Raw genomic sequence first — 26,381 nt, 5'->3', positions numbered from 1 at the left:
GAACGAGATTGTGTTTCTCTAAACTGCAGTGTTAAAGCACCAGAACTCAGAGCGGCCGCTGCAACGTAGTGCACCGCCGGCTTCACAGAATGAGGGAGAAACATAGAGAGATAAACATTAGGAGGAGACAAAAAAAATATGACCACAGATTATTCTCACAACGGGACAACAGTCTGTGTGCACACAAAAAATCTCCATAGCACTTACAAGCACTGATAACACAGACAGTAAGCAGTGAGAGGCGTGATCCATTCAGATAGGGAGGAGGTGCCAGGAGCCTGGCACAGAGTTTGTGTCAAAGTTCATGGTGGGAGGCGAGAGCCATCTCTGACAGTCTCTGTGTGGGGGGTAGGAGCAGGTAACCAAGACGACGACCTTCCGGGAGAAATTTGTTTGGGCGCCAATGCAGATAAGAAGAATGAAGAATTTAGCAAGGAGCTCGTCCTTGAGCGTTTGAGCACACAAACTCCTGACTTTAAGTCAGCTGTCTCCCAACTGATCCAACTTCACACGTAGAGCATTGATTCCATCCACGATCGACTCCAAGCATCTACCAACAGTCACAGTTTGTGTTCCGACAGCTCTACCCACCGCATCAATCATGTTGGGCACTTAGCGTGGGCGTTCGATAACTGACCCCACTCTTTTAATTTCCCGATACCCCAGGGCAATGCCTAATCCAATCAGCAGAGCCACTGCGATCAAAGTTCCAAATAAGAACACGTCCTCAACATCTTCCAGGGAGAGAGGCGCAAGACACAAACTACGCCAGGTCCCCCACGAGTCAAACACATATCCCGATGAGAACTTTCCGTCCGGACATATGGGTTCTCCCGCACCATGGCTCCTCGTGGAAAAAATCGTGTCAATTGCGTTGAGACCAAATTCATTCAAAATAAATACGGACCACTGTAGTGGCGAACCATTACTCTGCTGTGTTTCCATGTGTAGCGCCGTGTCCATCGACTTCACTAAGATGCGCGTTCTGAAGAAGACGAACTTACGTGTGAGACGGAAGGACTCCCCACAGACCGAGTGGCTGTGGCATTACCGTGGCAACCACGGCTGGTCCGAGTACGGAGAGAAGGTCGGTCGCTCCAACGCAAACATACAGACACTTCACTTGAAGTCTAGAAGTCAGGAGTGTTTTGCTAATTGTTCTTTGTTTTTCTGGGATTCACTTCTTTCTAAAACGTTGCAGCCGGATGTGTTTCAGAGCGACACGAAAGATGCGTCTATATGAGAGATTATTGATGTTTTGGACATATTTGCAGGATTCAAAGGGGAAGGCCAGCTCAGTCAGTAGCTCCAAACTGGAACAAGAATACCGGAAAAACAGGAACGGAAGAGTGCAATTCCGCGTCGACTCCACCACTTACGAGATTGGGTTTAAAGGTGTGTCCACTTTAGAGATTTGAATGGCACAATTCAGTAAAGAACATTATAGAGCTCGAGAGGCCCGTAATCACGCACTCCTGTATGTGTGTCTGTGTGTGTGTGTGTGTGTGTGTGTGTGTGTGTGTTAACAGACATGTTGCAAACAAACCTGACCAGCGGACACAGGAGGAGGATCAGACGTCGTCCTAAATATGAACCAGTTCAGGGTGGCATGTAGGTTTGGCTCTTGAAGCCCACAGTCACATGATCTGAAAACAATCTCACACTACAATCAGACACTCTTAGAACATCCATCTTCATATCAGTCATATCTGGTATTATCTTGTATAGTCTTAGCAAACTGATTTGTCTGACTTTGTTACTTGACCTTTGTCTCTGCAGAGTTAGTTCACTGAAAAACGCCATAAGGAATTTATCAGCGTCTTCATCTAAGAAGACTCCGCTGTGGCAGTACAGTGGGCATGGTGATCGCTGGCACACTTTCAAGAAAGAAGTACGGCTTCTTCTAAAAAAAACACACACACACACACACACACGCACCCCTGGCTCTGACATATAAAGTACACAGTGAAATCCTGCTCTGTCCCGCAGATTTCTGTCATTATAAAAGCTTTAAAAATCATGCTAATACAAATAATACCTGAGAAATGTGAGTGGCGCTCTCCACTGGTGTCCTCTAACCAAGGATTCAAAATGAATGTTTAAGTTTCTTCAGAGCTTCTGCTGTCCTGGTGGGATGATGGCTATAGTTGGAAGAAATACATTACAAGCCCTGCCACAATACACACAATATCTCTCTCTCTCTCTCTCTCTCTCTCTCTCTTTCTTTCTCTTCTGTTTTTTTCCCCATTTCCTTCTCTTTAGCATTCTTGTTCAGTATCAAGTGAAGGGATCGAGGTGGAATACCAACGTAACCCCAAGGGCTCAATTAGATTCACTGTAAATGAAGATCCATACATACTGGACTTCTCAAGTATGTCAGAGAAAATATTCAAAGCATAATAAAATAATAAGGAAACTTGTACATTTCAGGAATAATTGATGTATTACCATTTTGAAATACTCTATGATAAATTTTGACTCCCCCCCCCCCCCCCCCCAACAGGAATGAGGCAAACCAATGAGAAAACACACGGCACTCGTAAGATCCGTCGTGTGCTTCAGTGATGGTAAACTCACAGCAGGGTTCAAGGGTCACATGCATGACCTTTGCACTCAATGAGGGTTATAAATAAGCAGGGATGGTTATATGATGCAATATTTATGGTGACGTAGCATTATTTGAAACTACTTGTTTCTATAGATATTTGTGATTGTTAAACATAGATACAGTACACATAGAAACTGAATTTCTATGTTTATTGAATGTATATTGACAATTCTTATTTGGAATTTGAAAGCTTTAATGGTAATTCATTATTATCCGATGAATACTGCCTTTTTACTAACCTTCACTGCTTACTTGGAATAACTGTTGGACTCATTATATATTCTTCAGCACATTCTTGATCCATTTGGGCTCACAGTGTGTCCACAGTCCATTGTCCATACAGTTAAATGGTGTGACTCGGAAAGAAATGCTGTCTGTGAAGTTTGTAGAATATGATGTGTTTGTTATAGAGTTATAAATAAAGATGGCCATGTGTGGAATTACTTCAGTAGTAAAAGTAGGTCATAAAGTACCTGTGTATCAGTCTTATTTTACATGGACTAAAGTATATGGTTAAATAATTAGAGATTATTATAGATGAGCCGCTGTATGTGTTAAGATACTATTGAAGATACTCTTGCTGGGACAACTGTTTTACCACAACGGTGATAAAAGCACAGGTGGATGCAACGAATAACCCAGTAGCTATTTCAACACAGTAGTGTCTTGCGTGCCAACAGAATAACCCAGTTACAACCATCCATACCCCCACAGGCCTGTTCTCCTTGCAATTACTATCCTCCTACCGTACAGTTAATCCATTAGAAGATAAACCCCATAGAGTGAATTAATAAGGTAATAATGCATTAATAACGTGAATTACATTTAAAAGGTTATTTTTTTATATATAAAAACTATACTAAGGAAAAATTAGTACCTATAGTAGCCTATGTAGTTTTACTTATTCAGATCCCTTATTAATCCAAATTTATGCATGCGTCTGTGCTGAGTAGTTGGGTGAACAACACTTAAAAAACGCTCGTTCTTCAACCATATTATGAAAAACATGCAAAGGTGTCAAACGAAGTAGGCTATTTGTACTTCGTTGACACCTCTGAAAACATGAAAGTGGGCCATTTAAATTAAAAGCCTACATGTTACGAATTAAATGTTTTATGTTTAAAAAATGATTTTTTCCCACATACTTCATTATGGAAGCTCATTCATGCCACCTAAAATTAAAATAGCAAATCCAGCACGATGTTTTTTTCTAATCATTACGTAAATTGCTGTCTCATTATTTCGAGATACTGAGTCAATATGTCATTATTTCGAGATATTCGATATACTAAGGCGATAGTTTGAGACGCTATGTCAGTATATTGAGATAAGTCATTTCGAGACACTAAGGCGATAGTTTGAGACGCTAAGTCAGTATATTGAGATACTAAGTCAATGTTCACGGTGTTTCGTAAACTGGAGGACTAGCTACGAGTCAAAGTTGAGCCAAAAGTATTCGTAACTGTAAGACAATAATGCCAACACGTTACACGAACGTAGTCGTTCATTCTACCCCCCACCCAGCAAAAACACCGTGCTAAAAGTCACACATGCCTCACCCAGCCTATATGTATATGCCGAACCGACTCGAATGTGACCCTGTTGGTATCTCAAAATAATGACTTAGTATCTCAAAATAATCATTTATTATCTCAAAATATTAGCAATTTACGTAAGGATGAGGGGGAAAATGCGTGCTAGATGTTTTGTATTTGAGGTGGCGTTAATGGTCAGACTATGGAAGCTTCGTCGGAAAGAAAACTGAAAGGAAAGCTCACCAGTTTCGATCAGGTGTTTATACTGCTTGTCGAAGTGTACGTAAGTTTATTAATTTCTTTAGACTTTTACTTATGTAATTAGTGTTACTCTAAACCAGTATTTAAATTATTATATGATTAAGGTATTTAGCCTATAAACACGTTAAATAGTAGCCTAGACGTTAAATTACCATGTTGCCTGGTGCTTTATAGCTTTACATTCTTGGGGTTACTATTGATTGTTAATGTTTGTTGTTTTCTTCTGACGAGTAATAAGACACGGAAACATATTTCTGAATATCCTTAAGTAAGATATTTTCTAATGTCTCTAATGCTGTAGCCTAATTACATACTGTAAATGTCCCTTAATATGGAGCTTCGTGTGTATTAACAGGGTTGACGATTGCGTAGTTATACTGTCTACATTTGGGCACTGTTGTGGAAGGTGTCAAATCTTTCTTCAAATCGGAAAGACCTTTCGAGAAGGGCATCCTCATCATAATGAATGCTGTTGGTAAGACTATATACACAAATGGAGGATTTCATGCTCACTAAATGTATTACTTTTTATATTAATAATATATTAATTTTATATTCATAGGTAAGCAGTACGAGTGGCGCTTGTTTGATGGACAACAGTGGTTTTCAATCTGTAATGACCATATAATAGAATCTAACTACTGCCAGCCAGGAGCTAGAGGCATGACCATTAACACTCACTTGGGGTGATTATGTATTTTCCATTAGTTCTCAAACTCAGTCCTGGATTTCCAGCAGGTAATGTTGATGTTAAATGTTACTGACATAAATGATCTCCTGTGCATTTTGCAATAATTCAACAGGTCACTTTATATTGACTTTGATGCCATGACAGTCAGAGGGCCTTTTGCTGGACTCCGTGTTCAGAGACAGGTGTTCATCTCCTACAGCCAGACACAGGAAATGGGATGGTACTTCAAAGACAACAGACACTGGCAGGAATACGGAACCCAGGTAAGGGATGTTATCAAGCTTAACACACTGCACGTGATAACACTGTTGGTGTTGACAAATTAAGCCAAGGCAAAATCTGTCAGGGAAATCACTGCTGCAAGTAACAAATTTGCTTGTCTCTCCTCCAGGGTACATCTTCAGTAAACAGCCAAATTTTAGAGCAGTGGTATAATACTAACCCCAGAGGTTCCTTCCAGTTTACAGTAGGAACCACTGCCTATACAATTGACTTCTCTGGTATGTTTACCCCAGGGACAAAAATAATTTTGTTTTTGAATTTATTTATTGTTTTTTTTTACATTTTATAGGTTCATTAAATATGTTTAAAGTTTAACGGTGATATCTGCTTCTTTCCATCTGTTTTAAAGCCATGACCCAAACCCGACAGTCAACTGATATGAGGAGAAAAGTGAGGAGACGTCCAAAATTTAAATCTATAGGTGCTGTGGACAGGTACCCTAGTTACAAACGGACCCGTATTTAAAATGATCTGCTGCTGAAAATACTTATACAGAGAACAGATGGTTAATTATTTTTAAAATGTTAATTAGTAAAAAAGAATGTAGCTGCTTTACTTTGTTTCAAATGGTAAAAAATGTTTTTTGTGTGTGTGTGTGTATGTGTGTGTGTGTGTGTGTGTGTGTGTGTGTGTTTGAGTGTGTGTGCAGTTCATTTATAGATACATTATCTCCAATGTCCACCACACCCTCCATAAATTCATACATAGGGGTCACTTGGGAATTCATGGCTGATGAAGGCATCTGGATGGAGTATCAGAAACCAGTGAGTGCACATGTCCAGACAGAGATGCATATTCACCACTCACTATCTCAAGTGTCTTAATTAATAGCTCATAGTGGAGAAAGATGTAGTCTCAGTGAGGGTTCTGGCTGGATTCAGAGTTCTCCATAGGATCCATAGTATTGTACATGTTTCCACAGGGCTCTTCTCTGGACAGTGTTGACATAGAGAAGCAGTATCAGCTCAACCCGCATAGCCAGCTCACCTTTACAGCTGGACGAAACTCTTACACCCTTGATTTCAATGGTGAATTTCATAAGAATGCAGTAACAGACTTATTTAAACAATTCTGGTGTTAATAATGATATACGTTCCCTCAGGAATGTATCAGACCAACATCGTGTTTGGAACAAAGAGACACGTCCGGCGGTCAGTTGGAAGAAATCAACACAACAGCAGGTATGTTGTCACCAGTGCTATACAGACAGTTGTAGTCTACACAATGAGCATTATGCTATGAAATTTGCTCAGAAATCTTAAAAATCTTGTGGGTTCTTAATCTGATTGAGATTATAAATTACTGTGTATATATATATTGTGACGTGCGGAGGAGGCAGGCACGACGACAAACATTTAGGTGCAACATACACATTTAATGGAAACATGCAGGTGAAGTTCGATGCGATAGCGCAAGCACTTTAAACAGAGACTCACTCAGGCACGAACTTTAGACACAGACGAGCACGAGACATTGCGCGAACACACATTAAATAGGTGCTGAACACATTCCCCCGTGATCACAAGACAAGGCACAGGTGAGACTAACGAACACGCTCACTAACGATCCACACCCACGGAACTACAAACATGGACATAACTGCACGCAGACGACACAACGACACGCCCACAAGGAGGGGTCCGGAGCTGTCACCGTGAGAAAGTTCCAAACAGAAATTATATTTTTGTTGTGCAGTTCGTTTACAGATACCTCATCTCCATTGTCCACCACACCCTCCATAAATTCATCCATAGGGGTCACTTGGGAATTCATGGCTGATGAAGGCATCTGGACAGAGTATCAGAAACCAGTGAGTGAATGCACATGTCCAGCCAGAGATGAATATTCACCACTCACTACCTCAAGTTTCTTGATGAAGTGGAGAAAATAGTGGAAAAATAGTGGAGAAAGATGTAGTCTCAGTGAGGGTTCTGGCTGGATTCAGAGTTCTCCATAGGATCCATAGTATTGTACATGTTTCCACAGGGCTCTTCTCTGGACAGTGTTGACATAGAGAAGCAGTATCAGCTCAACCCGCATAGCCAGCTCACCTTTACAGCTGGACGAAACTCTTACACCCTTGATTTCAATGGTGAATTTCATAAGAATGCAGTAACAGACTTATTTAAACAATTCTGGTGTTAATAATGATATACGTTCCCTCAGGAATGTATCAGACCAACATCGTGTTTGGAACAAAGAGACACGTCCGGCGGTCAGTTGGAAGAAATCAACACAACAGCAGGTATGTTGTCACCAGTGCTATACAGACAGTTGTAGTCTACACAATGAGCATTATGCTATGAAATTTGCTCAGAAATCTTAAAAATCTTGTGGGTTCTTAATCTGATTGAGATTATAAATTACTGTGTATATATATATTGTGACGTGCGGAGGAGGCAGGCACGACGACAAACATTTAGGTGCAACATACACATTTAATGGAAACATGCAGGTGAAGTTCGATGCGATAGCGCAAGCACTTTAAACAGAGACTCACTCAGGCACGAACTTTAGACACAGACGAGCACGAGACATTGCGCGAACACACATTAAATAGGTGCTGAACACATTCCCCCGTGATCACAAGACAAGGCACAGGTGAGACTAACGAACACGCTCACTAACGATCCACACCCACGGAACTACAAACATGGACATAACTGCACGCAGACGACACAACGACACGCCCACAAGGAGGGGTCCGGAGCTGTCACCGTGAGAAAGTTCCAAACAGAAATTATATTTTTGTTGTGCAGTTCGTTTACAGATACCTCATCTCCATTGTCCACCACACCCTCCATAAATTCATCCATAGGGGTCACTTGGGAATTCATGGCTGATGAAGGCATCTGGACAGAGTATCAGAAACCAGTGAGTGAATGCACATGTCCAGCCAGAGATGAATATTCACCACTCACTACCTCAAGTTTCTTGATGAAGTGGAGAAAATAGTGGAAAAATAGTGGAGAAAGATGTAGTCTCAGTGAGGGTTCTGGCTGGATTCAGAGTTCTCCATAGGATTCATAGTATTGTACATGTTTCCACAGGGCTCTTCTCTGGACAGTGTTGACATAGAGAAGCAGTATCAGCTCAACCCGCATGGCCAGCTCACCTTTACAGCTGGACGATACTCTTACACCCTTGATTTCAGTGGTGCGTTTCACAAGAATGCACTAACAAACTTATTTAAACAGTTCAGCTGTTAATAATGATATATGTTCCCTCAGGAATGTATCAGACCAACATCAGGTTTGGAACAAAGAGAAACGTCCAGCGGTCTGTTGGAGGAAATCAACACAACAGCAGGTATGAATTCACCAGTGCTATACGGGCATGGTGTAGTCTACACAATGACCATTATACTAATAAATTTACTCAGAAGTCTCCTTAAAAGACTTGTGGGCCATTTATCTGATTGAGGTTACAACTCAACAAGGAACTAGACTAGACATAATTGAAATCAATTACACAAGGTGGGGGCTGAAACAAGGGGGCGTGAACAGACCAAAACAAGAATGGAAATGAAAACAAAACAAAGATATGAGGGCGTTTCGGTTCCCAATGGGGAGGGTGATCATGACAAAAGGGCCTGGTGTAGCCTACACAATGACCATTAAGCTAACAAATTTGCTCAGAAGTCTGCTTAAAAGACTAACGGGTCCTTTGTCTGATTAAGGTTATAAATGACTGTGTGACCCTCCAATCTTGACTCTTGCTCTGAATCATAATTTTTTTTGGTTGCTTTGATGTTTTTAAGGTGAGAGAAAGTTCCAAATAGAAAATAAATTTGTTTTGTTGTGCAGTTCATTTACAGATACCTCATCTCCATTGTCCACCACATCCTCCATAAATTCATCCATAGGGGTCACTTGGGAATTCATGGTTGATGAAGGCATCTGGATGGAGTATCAGAAACCAGTGAGTGAATGCACATGTCCAGACAGAGATGCATATTCACCACTCACTATCTCAAGTTTCTTAATTAATAGCTCATAGTGGAGAAAGATGTAGTCTCAGTGAGGGTCCTGGCTGGATTCAGAGTTCTCCATAGGATCCATAGTATTGTACATGTTTCCATAGAGCTCTTCTCTGGACAGTGTTGACATAGAGAAGCAGTATCAGCTCAACCCGCATGGCCAGCTCACCTTTACAGCTGGACGAAACTCTTACACCCTAGATTTCAATGGTGAGTTTCATAAGAATGCAGTAACAGACTTATTTAAACAATTCTGATGTTAATAATGATATACGTTCCCTCAGGAATGTATCAGACCAACATCGTGTTTGGAACAAAGAGACACGTCCGGCGGTCAGTTGGAAGAAATCAATACAACAGCAGGTATGAATTCACCACTGCTATAAGGGCATGGTGTAGCCTACACAATGAGCATTATGCTATGAAATTTGCTCAGAAGTCTCCCTAAAAAAATCGTGGGTCATTAATCTGATTGAGGTTATAAATAACTGTGAACAACTCCAAGACTCACTTAGGCTTTGAACATTTTTTGTTGGTAAGTCACCAACAAATGTCCCCAGTTGTTCTGTGATGTCCCCAGTGCTCTGTCTCAAATTCAGTGGCAGCACAAAGATGAGAACTGACACTAGAAAGACTACATTAAAGGCTATGTTAGGGCATACTCACACTAGGCACGGTTTGCTGGTTCCGTGCTGGGGCCCGGTTATCCCCCCTCCCCACTCCCCCTCTGGCCTGCACTCACACTGGCTTCATCAACCCGGCCCGAGCACGCTTACGTCATCACAACGCCACTTTATTTGGAAAAAAAGCGCGCTCGCACAACACTATGGAGTTCACGATTCTCTTTTTATTGTATTTTTGGAGTCGTTTTGGGAGTGCAGAAACACGGTGCAAGCACAGATTTATCGATCATTTAACACAACGATTGTCTGCTAATCGCTTTGCCGCTATGACTGTTTAACGTGAGCGTCGCATCACTGACGTCATGTTTGAGTTCCAGCGAAATGAACCAATCAGACGAGGCACCAAGCGGGCCCGGGCATGGATAGCGCTCACACTAGAAGCGAACCGTGCCCGAGTCCACATGAATCGTGCCCTGGCCCACCTCTTCAAGCGGGCCCGAGCACGGTTAACTGATCCGGGCCCGGGCACGGTTGGAGCGCTCACACTAGCCAAACGAACCGTGCTTCGGCAGGCAACCGTGCCCGGGCCCGGATCACAGAGCCTAGTGTGAGTACGCCCTTAAAGTTGATGTCAAAGAGGAATAATGTTTCTTGATGCATTGGCAAAATAATTCAGAACAAATGTTAAATATTAACAGAGCCTCTCCAACAGTTTGCAGCTAATATATGTTCAAACAAACTAAAGGTACCAGTTTGATGCTGATAGCCATGAAAAGGTCAGTTGCGCTGTGAATGAAGTATTTCTTATGTGTGTAGCACCACATAGGACATGGAGACACAGGACTACCAGAACATCACAGGAAGTATGAGCTTCAGGACAGAGATGTTCACTACCAACTCCACTTCTCACGTAATTACAGCGTGGACATGAGTGCTAAGTTGTTATTGTTGCAGCAGTGATCCAGACGAACATTCAAATGAAGGCGCCTGTCTGTCGTCTGCCCCAATGATGTGTCTCACAAACACTTCAAAAGCCTTTTTTGGACCAGGCCAAAAGCCTTTACCCAGTGATTGTATAACGTCTGACTGCTCACTACCTCTGCTGACTAGCAATACATTTAGCCCCCACCAGCACTACTGCCCCTTTAAACATATAAAAGTTTAAAGATAATAAAGTTGTTGTAGCTTGTTGGTGAAGGGCACTGCCATTTTGTTTTGGTTGAAGATGATGAGGGTTTTTAATACATTTTAATAAAAATTTTGTGCACAAAATTATGCTTTCTCTGATGAACACTCATCGGTCTTTCTCAAGAAACTGCATTTATTGTAATTCAAACTGACCTAACTGTATTAACTGAGTTATCCTGTTACGACAGAAGGAAATATTGCTTTATCTCATTGTTTGCTCATACAGCACACCAAACATTCCTGCCACACGTTACCAAATATTTACTGTATTGAGATATCCTGTTGCCATCTGAGAAAATATTGCTTTATTTTATATCGTTTGCACATTCTGTTGAGAAAATTGTCTCCAAAAACAGAAATAAACAGAGGAGCAGACTGTTAATCAGATTGTTCAGGGTAAAGCCTAATTAGCTTTTTAGCAAAAACATATGCCTCTGTTTCCATACATATTTTACACAGCTAACCATATGTGTGTATGCTCCCATGTTTTAATGTATTAGATAAATAAAAAGTATCATTCATTGTTACTGAATTTGGCAATGTGGTTAATGGTAATGTCCTTACATTGTCAGGTTTGATATGACCCTTTGTTAGATTTATCCAGTTGTTCCACTTCATGTTTAACCTCTAACATTTTATATGCACAGGCAGTGCACACTGTGAATAACTGAGTACGATTTAAGTGTGACATAGTAAATTAAACATATCTCTTATACTGATGAGAGGTGCAGACATCGCGATCACAAGACCAAGTTATGCACTTCTGCAAGAACACCTTTGATCGTTAACGCTTTGCAACACTAAGAAATGCTCTGTCAGACACACAGAGGATGGATAGAGAACAAAGAGCAGGTTAACTGCAGGACGACTCTGTAAGCACTTGTGGGCTGTAGGTGTACCAGCCTCCGTTCTGAAGCAGCCCATTTTTCCAAGAACTGCATGAATCAGTAAGTTTAATATTATCAAAAGACAGTAACTTCTTCAACCTTCCAACATCATTTAAAGAGCTTTATTTAAACCTTCAGGCTATTCATCAAATGTGTCTAAAAATATATAATGCAATTGTATTTACACACAATCTGTTTGACAAAGTGACCAAACGACTTTAAAGAGAAAGTCAGCATCTGTATTTTGATAAATATTTACAGATTTTCAAACTCTCATCTTCAGACAATACAATCTCGTAACACGATACAAAGTTCACAAAGATGCCACATTGTACACATATTACATTGGTAGAATATAAAGATTCTAATAAAAGAATAGGCTTTGATTACCGTTTTATTTAGATGTCAAATTAGTAGCATTGGCAAATCGAACCGGGTCATATGAGAGTCCTGCTTTCCATCGGGAAACCATTTTGATTTACAAATCAATCATTTTAATTTCTTGTTTCCAGCACAGGTCATGGACTACATCATACACCATAGACCTACCTATTAAATCAATGACCTACCTTTTAACTTTCTTTTTTCAAGCAACTGTTTTCATGACTATCCAGTCTATAACTGATTTATTGAAACCAGGGCCCAAACACTTTCCATATATGAAAACTGTATGTGTTAGTTCACTCATTCACAGCAAGCCAATTTTACAAACCCTTCAAATACCTAATATTGCACACCTCTCTTCATAAGCGCCCCCTCCCACCCAGAGGTCTCCTTTGTGAAACTCATCTTGAGATCATTTATTAAAAAATCCTAAATTAAATCAAATAAATCTCAATATACTATACACTTCATTTGTATGATATGTAAATATACACAATTCTAGAAGAGTGGCTCACCATTTGCAGCTATCTATTTGGTCATGAGGAGGAATAAAGGATTAAGTTGGTCTGTGTGTCTTAAGTAGTTTTAACCCACTGCCAAATCTGTCCCAGTGCTATGTTCATATAAGCTCCAGGACAGGTATAAGCAGTGATGTGCAATTCAACAACAGAACATGAGCTACTTAGAAAGAAGAAGAAACCATCTGGACAAACACAGATACAAACAAACGCACATACACCACCTTTCTAAGGAAGCTCCTAAAGTCCAAAAAGGTTCTCAATACTGTAATCCCAATTTACAGCCATTTTACCATGATTTGGAGAAAGACCATGATGCTTTATCGATGTACTAACTAAGCACTTTCAGTAATATGGATTTCCTCCAAATACTCCATCATATAAATGCTTCCATACATTTCAGTTAAAACAAAAGCATTCAGCTCCATCACATTTTGTGCACCTTCAGTGCAAAACATACATTTTACAGACTGCAACAGATTACATACACTCCATTAGGCAATTTGCATGAAGTCTAATATACAAAAAATAATAAACTAATAATAATAATGGCAACCACCACAAAAAAAGATTCTCTTACACAGACATCTAGATAAATCACTCACACACATCATTCCTAGTGTCACAGGGACAGCTCTCTCTCTCTCACCAAGACATTTACTCAGTACAAAAGCATCTCCACCTTACACATGATGAGACTGTGACAAGACCCCGGAAGTGCTGTGAGATTTAGTGTACAGCAGAAAAGAGACAGGAATACACTGAATCTGAGGGATGAAGGGACGTCACCACGGAGAGCTGGATTAAAACGCAATCGACACGCTTTCATTTAGCGGAGAATGTTTCGTTCTTTGAATGTCGCGCACCCGTACGTAATAAGTGAACAAACCAAAGCGACACGCTGATGTCCAGGGTGCAGGACTCAAGCAGGGACTCCAGACAGGTGGGAATGTGCATGAGCCTGCCCAAGTAAGGCTGGTGGCCATCTTCTGATCGACTGTTGTTCAACAAAAGGTCCACCACAATAAATACACTCAAAACTCTAAATAAATCAAATTGAAAGCAAAATTAAGTAACAGTCCCTTAAAGATGGACTACACTGATCTCATTAACCCCGCAGAAATCTGGTTTCGCTGACGGTGTCTTTCATTTACAACTTCCTGTCGCTGGGCAAATTGAAAGAAAAAAGTGCATCAAACTTTTAACCGAAGAGGTCTTTCAGATCGTGATTTACCGACGTGCTCTGTTTCAGCATTCCTGTGTTCATGGTCGGGGCAGAGCCGGGCTGCGAGAAGTTCTGGGGGTTGAAAAACGGGTTCGCTTGCATTCCAAATCCAGCCTGCACTCCCGTCATCCCTACTGGCGTTGAATGCATGCCTGCTGTCTGAGTCGGCTGGGCCGTACCAAACTGGCTCAGCCAGGGGGAAGGCGCCCCGGGGCCCGAGGCCGGCTTGGAGGACATTTGGTTCAGGCTGACTTTGGGCTTGCTAGCGGAGAAGAGAGAGTCCAGGGCAGACATGTCAGGGGGCTTGCTGTTCTGGTTCTGCGCGAGGGCGCTGAAGTTCGGTGTGCTGGTGGTGGAGGCCATTCCCCCATACAGGCCAGGGCTGGCGGGCCGCACGCCCACACTCATTGCCATGGCCCCACTGTTGAAGCCCATTGGGGAGTTGAAGCCATTGCTCATGGGGGCCATGCTGCCCATAGTGGATGCGGTGGAAAAGCCCGAAGAGAGCGCGCCAGTCTGCATGGGCGCTGTCCGAGGACCAGAGTTCAGAGAGAGGTTGTTCAGTGAGGTCATGTTGTTCAATAGGCTGCTGGTCAGGTCCTTTGCCTGAGGAAGAAAAATTGTGTCTACCAATGACGTAGTAGGACTTTAAACATTACACAACATTTCTCATTTTTCAAGAAAGCCTACATGCTATGTAAGAACTAACCATGTTTCCCTTTTTGTATGTGCTCGTTGTGTGTGTGTGTGTGGGTGTGTAATAGAGACCTGCGTGGTGCTCGCAGCAGGTTTGACACTCTGTGGTGCCAGAGGCTGTTGATTCCTTAGTTTGGCAGCCTGCTCCTGTTCCTTAGCCAAACGCTGCTTCTCCTCCAGAGTCAGAGAAACCTTTATACACACAATCAATAACAAGACAACCATGACTCTGGAATAAAGCTTATACACCATATGTTCATAAGTGGAAACTGGAAAGATGTTTAGCCCCTAATGTCACATGTCTAGCACATTATGAACCCATTGTGAAGACATCCACTCTCCTTTGTAAATAGCTCTCCACATGTTTTGCTGATTAACTGTGGTAAAGTACATGTTGCGTAATGGCCGTGTATGTCCCTGCTGCCACTGTGATGTGGGAGAGATGGACTCACTCTGGAGGGGTGAGAGGTCACAGAGGAAGAGCCGTTCTCTTTGCCGTTCACACCGCCACCTGCCGAGCTCCCGCCAAAGATCTCGTCGATCTGACCCCCAGCCACAAAGCAAAGTGTCAAACATCTTGAACGCACATTACAGAGTTCAGTAACACAGTAAAAACCACAGGGGAGCCCAGTACTTAATGGTGGTCTTGTGAGTTTTGCATGGACAAAGGATGAATAATTGCAGACTTTTCAGCAGCTACATACATTTCCGCAATGCTTCATCGTAACTTCATCAGGTCCTTTTCCTGGATGAAACTTGCATAAGCTTCATCCTGTGCTATAAAGGCGGATGTCTTTTACCCCTCCCCTACACGTTTTGCAATGCAAACGTAATGGCAAATGAAAGCTTATTTTGTGAACTAAAGCTAACCTACCTATTGTGAACACTCTCAAAAACAGAATCAGTAAGTTCGTTCGTGACGAGCTGAACAGTAATCCTTCATACATGTTCTCCGTTCTATTTCAGTCTTGAATTTCGTTTTCGCTCAGACATTGTCGCACATTTAATACAACACAATACAATATACAACACAACGCATACAGATCGAACAGGAAAGCCAGAACAGAACTCACATCTCGAATTTGGCTGGGTGGATTTGGGCTGGTCTTTGTCTCTTCTGAGGGGTTCAATGGATTGGTGAGGTTCAGACTCCTGGGACACACAACAGTTGTTTCAATCTAAATGGTCAGCCCAGGCTACTTGTCACACTCTCACAATGGTCTGTCCTTTATATGCAAACAAAAAGCTTTTCCAATAGTGGTTTAGTAAACTGGTTGACATACTTGTACAAGAACATGCCTGTTTAACACTGAAGTGCTTCTTAAAGGACTATCTACTGCTATGACTAAGAGTAGGATGCTAAGTCAGGGCCCACGGATGTCACAGAGGAGTCATGTTACACTTTGCTCAAGCTCACATGGCAGAATGTTGTCATGCAAAGACGGGTGTGCCCTTGGCTTGGGGGAGAAGCGATATGCATATAGAGTAGATACAATAGCATTCATACCGTAACTATCTTGGTTTTAATATGGAAAACATTCATCTCGATCAGGGTTATACAAGCAACCAAAGGCTTAAGGATATTTCTGTGCTTTATCTTTTTGCTCAAACTGCCCAAACAGCATATTTTTGAGTTGTTGTTGAGTCATGCAAGTAGTCACCATGATAGCACAGAATATTGTGTTACTTATAAAGAAGTCGAGATCAGTAGACAGATGCTAAATCAGCATCCATGGATACCAAGCAGGCCCAGGACCATGGGTACCATGGCCATCTATGTGCCGACAGCCTCTCCTCGCTGATGAGGGACCTCTAAGCTCAGTCCTTCTCCATTGAATAAAACCATCACGTGTTCTCACACACACAAAGATGTGCAAGTATTGAAGACCATGCACAGAAAACACAACCCTACTTTGAAGTACAATAGAAAATATGAGTAATTAATAAAAACACTAGACGCACAGGTGTACAGATTCCACCAGTGCCATCATAAAACGCGAGGTTTATTGGCCAGGCGCAAAAAAATTTGGGTCAAAGCCGTTGCTATAGCAATGGCTGTAGCTAGCCTACCGCTTCGTGAAGGTTGATGGATCTCTTCACCATGTGAGAGCTGTGATAGAGGTGTGATAGAGGTGTAGCATGAAGGCTTTCCTTTCTGTTAGCTCCCCAACTCCTCAGACCTTTTTCTAAAATGCCTTCTTCTGTGTCTTACCTACAGTCCAATAAACATATGCACCCATTCCTCTGGATGAAAATACCATTTAAATCATGAAATGACACTTAAGTGAACACTGGGATTGAATTAGCCAACCAGCCTAGCCAATCTGGTTTAGCCTTCAACCCACCCCACGCCCGCTTGATAAACAAAAACGCCAGATAACCGAAAGGGAATCATACCATTGGTGATGATTTTTTATTTTAGATTTAATCATATATTTTCTATGGTTTTAACATTATTCAGCTTATTAGAGACAAACTTCCATTACAAAAAGACTTTTAACTTGTTATTTTTAGGGGTGCTGGAGTTATAAAGGGGCCAGACATTCCTATGGTAGGAAACAAGGCACGGATGATTGTGATCAGCAGAGCATTCCACATGATCAAGCCAAGAGGAAAAAAAAAATGGAAGTGCTGTTCAGTTACAGAAGGTAATGTTCTAGGTGAGGAAAACTTTATAATTGTACTGGATGTGGCATTTATGAGGGCAACAAATAACACCAGATAGACAAACAAGAGAGAGAGACAGGGAGACCGAGAGAGAGAGAGAGAGAGAGAGAGAGAGAGAAGAGGAGAGAGAGAGAGAGAAGGGGAGAGAGAGAGAGGGAGTGTGAAACAGGTACCTCTGTTGCTCCTGCATGCTGTGGAGCTGCTCCAACTTGGTCTTGTGCTCCGCCTCCATTCGGCTGAGCATGTCTCTGATCACGGCCATGAAAGAGTTAAACTAGAACACACGGGGGGGGTGTCAAAGAGCCTGTGACACACTGCTGGGGAGGACTGGGCTTAATGCTGACCAAACGAGTACTAAAACATGCTTTTATGTTGCACAACACCCCATATTTACACCCCCCACCCCCACCAAACTCAACTGGCTTTCGCATGTGTTGTGAATGTGTTCACCTGGTTGAGGTTCAGGTTGTGGTCGATACTAAGAGAGACCAGATGAGGCAAACTCTTCCCTGCGAGGTGCTCTTTTGGGATGCCTAGTTTCTTATGGGTAAAAGTGCACTTGTAGATGCCTGCAAGAAAATACACACAGTCTAACCGCAATTCCACTCGCCGCTCACTGAAGTCACTGAACATGCACCATTCATCAGTCGTGGGTTCACAGGTGGTCAGGGTTACAACTGCCTGACCACTTTGTGGTCACATGAGATTTTCATACACACCATTATACATAAACTAAAAAAAATTTGTTGGATTTGCTGTAGTTCTTGTATTCCATCCTTTTTTTTAGCAGGCTGTGTGCATTACACACCAGTAGTTTTATTTAGCACTAGGATGAGAAAATAAATTGGAAACGCTTCAGTGGGGGCGTGATAGACGTCACTTGCAATATCCAGATTGATGTTACATTTAGCCTCAGACCTGTGATACTATAGCAAGGCAAGCCAAGCTGCTTCAGTGTGTTGATTAGTTCTCACTGCAGCCAAGACAGCAAACCCACCTGACAATTAATATGCCATAGTGTGATAAGATTCATCTGCAGACATTCAAAGACAGGTGTAATGATGGTCACTGTGAACGCTAATATCTTCACTAGAATAAATAACAGACTGTCACAGCCTTTGACTGATATTAAGTTATATTAGAACATTACCCAGAATGCCCATGAGTACAGCTGGTTCCCGGGAAGGTATCTGCTGTAGAAATGGCAGGATCTCGTCAATAACAAACCACTTATCAAGATACTCCAGAATCTTTCCAAGGCACACCAGAGAGTTCACCCTCACCTACGGAAAATCAGAAATCCACAAACATTCACAGCAGGCACATCATAAACACCACAAATATGATAAAAAAATGTCAAATGTATACATGTTCTTGTTAAACCATACATATTTTTGGTTAACAGGACGGCTATGATGAGAATCCTTCTAAGCGTCTGACATAGGATTCAGAGATGGAGTTGGTAGAAAGCGTGTGGGGGGGGGGGGGGGGGGGGGGGGGGGGGGGACTCACAGCTAGTGAGGAGGTCTGTAAACAGGCTGATTTGATACGAGGGATAAGCGCGTTCTTCATGGAGGGGTAGTCGATCAGATTAGCAAAGGTGGGGATGATATTTAGGCACAACTCCTGTGTGAGGAAAGAAAGAAAAAGAGTCTCAAACATGCAAGTACACAGCTGTCCCGGTAACGTTGTACTGACTAGATTTACTGACCTGGATCTGAATGGATGGAGCCTCTACTGCTCTGTAGACCATGGGGAGGACGCTGTTCTTGATGTCCTCAGGGGGCGTCTTGGTCAGAAGCAGGTCCATCTTTTGTAGGAATATCAGCTGGATCTGAGTGCATGAGAGGACAGTAGGGAAAGGGGATCGATGGAGGACTGCTTTAAAAAAAAAGGTCTGTGCACTACACGGAGCAGGAACATGGAGCAATCATGCTGCGTCAGGTCAGAATGGATTTGTATTGAACCGAGAGGAAAATCCAGTGGGTGGTGACACACAAGTGATTTAGTTCAATGTGACTAAAGCCATTAGGCAACGCTCTGAATTAACTGCAGTACGAATGAGGAAACTATCACAACAGAGCAAACGACAGATTCACAACAAAAACTCACCATGTTGCTGGCCTGACAGCATGAAAAAAAACCCAACAAGAGAAATCATGTATATTTAGGCCAGATTGGCATTGGGATTGGATGAGTGGAGACAGTGTGTGTGTGTGTGTGTGTATGTTTGTATATGCCAGAGTGTATATTAAGAACACACCAGTTATCATCAATTGCAAAAATCATGCTTGCCCAATGATTCAACATCAGCCTGTTTGGCCTCAGCATGTCTGTGGGAGTGTGTCTACCTGTACAGGTACAGAAGACCGATCGTGATCGTGCACCTGCGTGTACCTGGATGGGCTCGTGCTGCTTGAACACAGGCGTGAGGTCGGGCAGGATGAGCCGCTGGTATTCCTCTTTGGTGCACTCCTCCGCTATGAGCAGCACGTTGGGCAGCACGAACGGCACCATGTCCGGGTTGACGAACTCGGAGGTGAGAGCAGGCAGGACCCGGTGCACCACCACTCTCTGGGGAGCACAAGACGGCGGCCGGGCTCAGTGGACAGCAAACGCAACGTATATAGCAAAGATTTACACACAACAGCGAGATCTGAGGACCCAGCGAAGAACAAAGGGCAGACGACAGCACTGGATTTAAGAGTCGATATATATATAAATATAACGTGCTGGGTTTGCTATGACTATGGATATCAAAAATGAAGATTAAAAAAAACTCTAAAATGCTAAAGCTATACAAAGTGTTTGACACAGCTACTCTTTCTTGCCTTGGGCAACTTGGGCAGGACTTTAGGAAGGCCTTTGTAGAACTGCGACTTTTGCAAATTGTCTCTCTGGAAGAGCGTGTCGAAGTACTGCAGGGTGACTGCTCCCACATCGTCAAAGAAAGGGATCTGAAGAGTACATACACACACACACACACACACACACACACACCTCTGAAATCTGGCCAGTAGAGAGGAAACAGAACACTGCAGTTCCCAGATGAATTACATAATATATTGAGGTGTCTGACTTCAGCCCTGGATCATCACACTACTGCATCATTTTAACGATCACCCTACTTTTTTACAGGTTCTGAATAACACTTAATTCTGATTGATAATACATTCTGAGGTATTTCTGAACCAGGAAATTGCCATTGTTAAATATGTATCTCTGATGACAAATTAAACCATTACTTATTATTAGTTACTAATTGTGCTAGCAATTATCCATGTAATACATGAGAAAATACAGGTCAGTCATTATGGTAAAAGAAACCCATCCTGGGCAATATTCACTCTGGCAGAGGTTTATTTCATAATAATGACCAGCTGCTTAAATATTACCCCTTAGATAATACACCTGATTCCACAGAAACCAATACCAAGCCCCTCCCAAGTGGATTCAGAGGAGTACAGGTGAAGCCTGTATCAGCGTCCCTCTGCCGTCGGACACCTGTAGTCCTGCTGAGGTGCACGTGCTCACCTTGGTCATCTGGTCTGCGTCGGGCCTCACGTTAGCCGTGACGCTCAGAAGCATCTTCACGTGCTCTCGCACCTCCTCGGGGATCCGACTCAGGACTGACGGACTCAGTCGACTCAACTAAGCAAAAACGTGAACATCATCTGGTCAATGTGGGATTGCAGTAATTAGGCCAAGACATCTGCTCATTTCAGAGCCAAATCTGATTTGCATTTGTAATTAGGCATCTTGCAGGGCACCTGCAACTTTAATTCTCACAAGACAACAAAGAACTCTGAAGGGAACTGGTCACTTAACTCAAACCCGGGAAAGCCGAATATGACCAGACTGTCAGAGAACACGGTAACATACGTGGGATGGCATTTTTATTAAGGGAAGATTTTAAATCAATTTTAAGTGTCTGGTGTTTTATTGTAGAAACATTTACAAAATCACATGAAGTGGTTTTAAGACTGCAGATGCTACCATTTTGATGATCTATAAATGACAAGATAATGTACTGCAGTCCACAGTGTGTTTTAGTATGTGTACGTACACTCACCTGGTCCAGTTGCCTGCTGAAGCTTTTGAAGATGTCCTGCTTGTTGACCTGAAAGACTGGCTTCCCCTCATTGAACACCGCATGTATGACCACGCCCAGTGAGTACATGTCAGAGGCGGAGTCACAGCTGACGGACAGGATGTATTCCGGAGCCAGATATTCAGGATTAGGCAGGCACAGAGGGGGTAGATTGGGGTCCCACTCTTTACATACATATTTGGGCTATGGCATAAAGGCAAACACACACACACACACACACACACACACACACACACACACAAACACACAAACACACAAACACACAAACACACAAACACACAAACACACACACACAAACACACACACACAAACACACACACACACACACAAACAGGGTTGCATAATTGAAGAAGCCAAGAAAGGCAAGTTGCATAATCTTGTTACGCCTTTTTAATTCAATTATTTATTCTTTGTTCCCTAGCTGCACAAGTGCTCCCCCAGGGTACCGAGGGGGGGGGGGGACTTTGTGCTGGTTCTGACCTCAGCATCAGATGGGTTGCTGGAGGAGATGCTGAAATCGAAGCCCATGATCTTCCAGGCTCCGCTCTTATTCAAGATGATGTTTTCTGGAGAGAGGTTACCATGGACCATCTTCACACCACTATGCAGGAAGGACAGGCCCTCGGAGATCTGCGGATAGAGGAGGAGAAGGTGTTCACCTTACAGAAGATGAGAGCAGCAGGTTCTACCATCTGCTAGAGACCATGGACGAGCTGCTACATTGTGTCTTATTGAGTACCAGCTGAAACTAAGACAGTGTCGGGGTCACCAAAGACGTTCCTAAAATCGAAACCGACAATAACAGAAAAACCTCAAGGAGAAAAAAGGGGATTTTTGATCTTGCTGGAGTTCGGCGAGGATTCTCAGTTTCAACTCACCTGCAATAAGCCATACTTAGTCTCCACATCATAGAGTTTGTAATCTTTGATGTCTGTGGGAACAGGACTGGGCAGATTGTCCCACTGGCCCAGCACGTTAGCCAGGCTAGCAAACACTGGCTCTGTGCAGAATGCCAGACAGTCCCTGAGAGAGAGAGAGAGAGAGAGAGAGAAAAGAGAGAGAGAGAGAGAGAGAGAGAGAGAGAGAGAGAGAGAGAGAGAGAGAGAGAGAGAGAGAGAGAGAGAGAGAGAGAGAAACAAAACTACAGTAACCATAGTTACAGCCTGAAACACTGATGAAATGATATATTAAACCCCAAATACAGTTTATCTAAGTATCGGGTAAAAGTGTAAAAAATTTAACAATTATTCAGACTTTCTCGCTTTCATACATGCATTATTTAAAGGCTCTTCCCAAGAGCATGGCTGAGTCTGAACAAATACTGAGACTCTACCCACAGGGCAACTGCATATATAATACTGGAGAACTGAAGCTTTACTGCACACTAACCAACAGAGCTCTATACCAAATTCACTCTCACTCACACTCTGTATAAAAAAATACATATTTCTTAATGAAGCTCTACAGAAGGACTTCTATTCATAACACAAATGTACACTATTCATGTAGTGTGTGTGTGTGTGTGTACCTTGATTCCTCCAAAGGATGCTGGACTGTAAGAAGGCGCGGGTGTCGTAAACGGGTTAGCTGCTGAACGCCTCTTTTAAGTGAATCTATGATCTGGTCCTTTTCAAACTTCTGGTATCTATCAATTATCTTCTTATCAAATACAAAGACTGCTACTTCCTGTCGAAAAGGTCAAATGTTTTATAAAAATTATAAAAATACTAAATAGTAAGGCGGTGCAAAGCTAAACTCAACAAGCTGTGCAGAAGAAGCTATTCATAATTACTTCAAAAATGAACAATTACCTGTTCCTGACAAAAGCAATGTTATAAACAGTTACACATTGAAATAGAGGATGTACTGTACTGAATCACGTGTCCTTGTAAACAAAACGCGTATTTCCTATGTATTTGACATATGAAGCCACAGCGGATACGAGTGTTATCTTGCCTGTTTGGTGGATTTCTTAGTGCCATCGTAGACCCTCCAGCTCATCCCTGGTCCCCCACTGGCAATGTGACGACCCACTTCAAACTCCCGCGTCACTGGATTACCCATCACAGCACTGGTCATATCAGCCGTCACCTTGGTGACGGTGCTCTTTAGCTTATTGAGCATGGACTCCATAGTTCAGCCGGCCGTCAACCTACAAGAATTTTTTATTTATGCATGTTTACTTGTTTGTTTCTTTATAGTAACATGATTCACCGAGTGTCCAAAACAACCGTTAAGCATTTTTCTCTCAAGGCCTGCTAAAAATAACCCAGCAAGTTCATCCTGACTAACAAGTAAAGTGTCCAGAAAGTAAAAGAAGAGAAAACTAAGTCACTGTGGTTTATGTGTTGAGTGATAAACCACTCCTGCAATAATGACAAGTCATCTGCACCCAGTCCCACAGTCCTGCTGAAGAGCTCATCAACAGAGCGCAGTCACAAACCTCTTTGTACAGCCAATGACCTCGCCTGTGCATATACAGCATGTTCTCTCACTCACAGTCTACCACCCCCACACCACCACCACCCACACACCCACCCACCCACCCACCAGTCAGAGAGTTATAAAGAAATAATGGCCATATAAAAACACTAGAATCAATATGAATGCCCCAGCAAGTGATCTCATGCCCAAAAGATAACAATGAGAATAAGAGAGGTGGACAAAAGACAAATATTATTTCAGTGCACGTTCTTTTCTGCTGGGGCTGCAGGTGGGCCCTAAAATCTGAGTCACACCGCCACACACCTGTTTCCTGTGCTGAACTGCACTACTGCTCATTCACATCTGTCAAAATTGTTCACATTCACAATTTAATCAGAAGATTCAGCAGCAGCTGTTATTGCAGGGAGGATTTTAGTGTTGAGAGACATCACAGTGTAGGCCAAATGCCGATAAATGTAAGGTAGGTAAGAAAATAGCAGAAAAGCTGGCACAAGAGTCTTTTTACACAATCCATCCATCCATCATCTGAACCGCTTAATCCCGCTAGTCGGGGTCACGGGGGGGGGCTGGAGCCAATCCTAGCATCTCCGGGCGAAGGCAGGGTACACCACGGGCAGGTCGCCATTCCACCACAAGGCCAACACACACACACACCTACGGGTGGTTTAGAGTGATCAATTAACCTACCATGCATGTCTTGGGACTGTGGGAGGAAACCAGAGTACCTGGAGAAAACCCACGCAGGCACAGGGAGAACATGCAAACTCCACTCAGAGCAGCACAGACCGAGAACCGAACCCAGCCCGCCTTGCTGTGAGGCGACAGTGCTAACCATCACACCACCATGCCGCCCCTCTTTACACAATCTTGAAATATAACGCACACAGTTCTAATAGGCTAACTCTGAAAATGAACTACAATGAAGTAACGATAGCCCTCAAAATTAGTCAACAGCAATGATATCTGTGTCTGCCTTTTTCAAAGTGAAATCAGTCATCTACTGCACTGCTGTAACAGCAAGGATCCTGTAAACTGGTAAACCATTTTGGAGGGCCAAATTCAGATCTCAGGTCTGAGATTTTCAATAAACAACAACCATTTACAATCTAAGACAGCTACAAAACTGTGAAATAACACACATAGCACATATAACAATTAGGGGGGACAAATATGTAGTTTCAGATAACAGTGTGTGTGTGTGTGTGTGTACGCAATGTATAATACATGTTACTTGGGTGCTTTACAATGATGAACACATTTCATCTTTATGTAGAGGCTTGTGTTTTATCACTTTTAAAGGAGTGGAAACAGCTAGAATGTCACTGATACGTTTCATCATTCATTGGCGAGTCCTAGTGTAGATTCTGAATAGAAAAGAAGGCCTGAGAAAGGAGACTGCAGGTCCATGAAGCATCTCACCGAGATGCCAGACTGACACCTGTTGGCTGCAGTCACCGTCAGGTTGAGTTGGCAAATACAAGTGATCTATAAATACATCCTGGAAACTCACCTAGGCTCTCTCTATTATTCCACACCTGAAAAGTTGGTGTGTCACTGCAGAGGTGTACTAGATGAACCCGATCTTATCCAAATCTTACTGTTATTCACACATTTATACCATACACAGGTGCAGTAGCCATGTAGATATACTCTATAGCTTGAACAAACGTCTAAAGCACTTAAAACATGGTGATCATAAGCTGGTGAGTGTCCCACACATGACAGCTACACCCTGTGTGCTCGCTAGGGAAGACGCGCTCTGCGCTGCTTACGTCCAGCTAGCTGGCGTCAACTAGCGAGACAGCTAGCTAACTTAGTAGTGTGAAAGTTTAAAGATGTTTTAACCCACCGAAGACGAAACAACGGCTCACGTATCAATTTAATTATATTTTATAACTAGCATTCGCCAGGCTGGTACACGCATTCAGTGCCTCGCGCGCTCGAAACTGCGCTAATGTTTCGCGCTAACAGCTTAGCTTAGCGTCAACGTCGTTGAATCGGTGCGAAACTGGCTAGCCTCTCAGCTAGCCGGACCGAGACGCCACACAACTACAATGTTTTTTATCAGCACGTCGTTCTCACCCTTGTCCGTAACGAGGTGACCGCGAAACGTCTCGTCCACGTCGGGTTTTGTAGTCACGAATATTATTATTAGTGGCAGCGACCCACAACCGAGACCACTAGCGATACATGAAGACACCTGTGAAGCACCTTTCTGTAAACCCACAAACAGAGCGGAGCTACACTTCGTTTCCTTGAGGACTTTTATAAAAGTCCTCAA

General features: G+C 42.7%; 3 protein-coding genes across 8 annotated transcripts in view; 2 read left to right on the top strand and 1 right to left on the bottom strand.

Moving 5' to 3' along the window:
* LOC143514008 (zinc finger CCCH-type antiviral protein 1) overlaps positions 1–3,051 on the top strand; it is a 7,964-nt gene extending 4,913 nt beyond the window's left edge. Inside the window, exons 4-9 of the mRNA XM_077004717.1 lie at positions 952–1,087; positions 1,275–1,395; positions 1,530–1,611; positions 1,780–1,891; positions 2,263–2,371; positions 2,504–3,051. Of these exons, the coding sequence (XP_076860832.1) occupies positions 952–1,087; positions 1,275–1,395; positions 1,530–1,611; positions 1,780–1,891; positions 2,263–2,371; positions 2,504–2,565 (622 nt within the window). The 3' untranslated portion in view covers positions 2,566–3,051. The remainder of the gene's footprint in view (positions 1–951; positions 1,088–1,274; positions 1,396–1,529; positions 1,612–1,779; positions 1,892–2,262; positions 2,372–2,503) is intronic.
* Positions 2,547–11,680, top strand: LOC143514007 (uncharacterized). Of its 5 annotated transcripts, none has more exons than XM_077004714.1 (19): positions 2,547–2,567; positions 4,760–4,879; positions 4,967–5,090; positions 5,208–5,358; positions 5,487–5,595; positions 5,727–5,811; positions 6,027–6,141; positions 6,300–6,405; positions 6,480–6,558; positions 7,073–7,187; positions 7,364–7,469; positions 7,544–7,622; positions 8,137–8,251; positions 8,428–8,533; positions 8,608–8,686; positions 9,184–9,298; positions 9,461–9,566; positions 9,641–9,719; positions 10,796–11,679. In XM_077004714.1, the coding sequence occupies exons 2-19, from the start codon at positions 4,867–4,869 to the stop codon at positions 10,803–10,805; spliced, it is 1,692 nt and encodes a 563-aa protein (XP_076860829.1). In that variant the 5' UTR covers positions 2,547–2,567; positions 4,760–4,866; the 3' UTR covers positions 10,806–11,679. The 5 variants fall into 5 exon arrangements, with proteins under 5 accessions (XP_076860829.1, XP_076860830.1, XP_076860827.1 ...); XM_077004715.1 differs by lacking the exon at positions 2,547–2,567 and adding an exon at positions 3,210–4,399; XM_077004712.1 differs by lacking the exon at positions 2,547–2,567 and adding an exon at positions 3,210–4,422.
* Positions 11,681–12,161: 481 nt separating this feature from the next.
* scyl2 (SCY1 like pseudokinase 2) lies at positions 12,162–26,339 on the bottom strand. 2 transcript variants are annotated; one of them, XM_077004710.1, is made up of 19 exons: positions 26,183–26,339; positions 24,788–24,825; positions 23,612–23,807; positions 23,184–23,341; positions 22,534–22,678; positions 22,136–22,285; positions 21,617–21,838; positions 21,079–21,195; positions 20,376–20,501; positions 19,942–20,118; positions 19,256–19,378; positions 19,057–19,170; positions 18,695–18,827; positions 17,995–18,113; positions 17,718–17,818; positions 15,951–16,029; positions 15,330–15,419; positions 14,950–15,069; positions 12,162–14,787 (listed from the first exon to the last, which is right to left on the bottom strand). In XM_077004710.1, the coding sequence occupies exons 3-19, from the start codon at positions 23,786–23,788 to the stop codon at positions 14,158–14,160; spliced, it is 2,781 nt and encodes a 926-aa protein (XP_076860825.1). In that variant the 5' UTR covers positions 23,789–23,807; positions 24,788–24,825; positions 26,183–26,339; the 3' UTR covers positions 12,162–14,157. The 2 variants fall into 2 exon arrangements, with proteins under 2 accessions (XP_076860825.1, XP_076860824.1); XM_077004709.1 differs by lacking the exon at positions 24,788–24,825.
* Between the last annotated feature and the right edge of the window lie 42 nt (positions 26,340–26,381).

This window comes from Brachyhypopomus gauderio, chromosome 5 (genome assembly GCF_052324685.1).
Source record: "Brachyhypopomus gauderio isolate BG-103 chromosome 5, BGAUD_0.2, whole genome shotgun sequence".
Classification (NCBI taxonomy): Eukaryota; Metazoa; Chordata; class Actinopteri; order Gymnotiformes; family Hypopomidae; genus Brachyhypopomus; species Brachyhypopomus gauderio.
The sequence above is the reverse complement of the archived record's forward strand: the minus strand, read 5'-3'. Positions and strand labels throughout refer to the sequence as shown.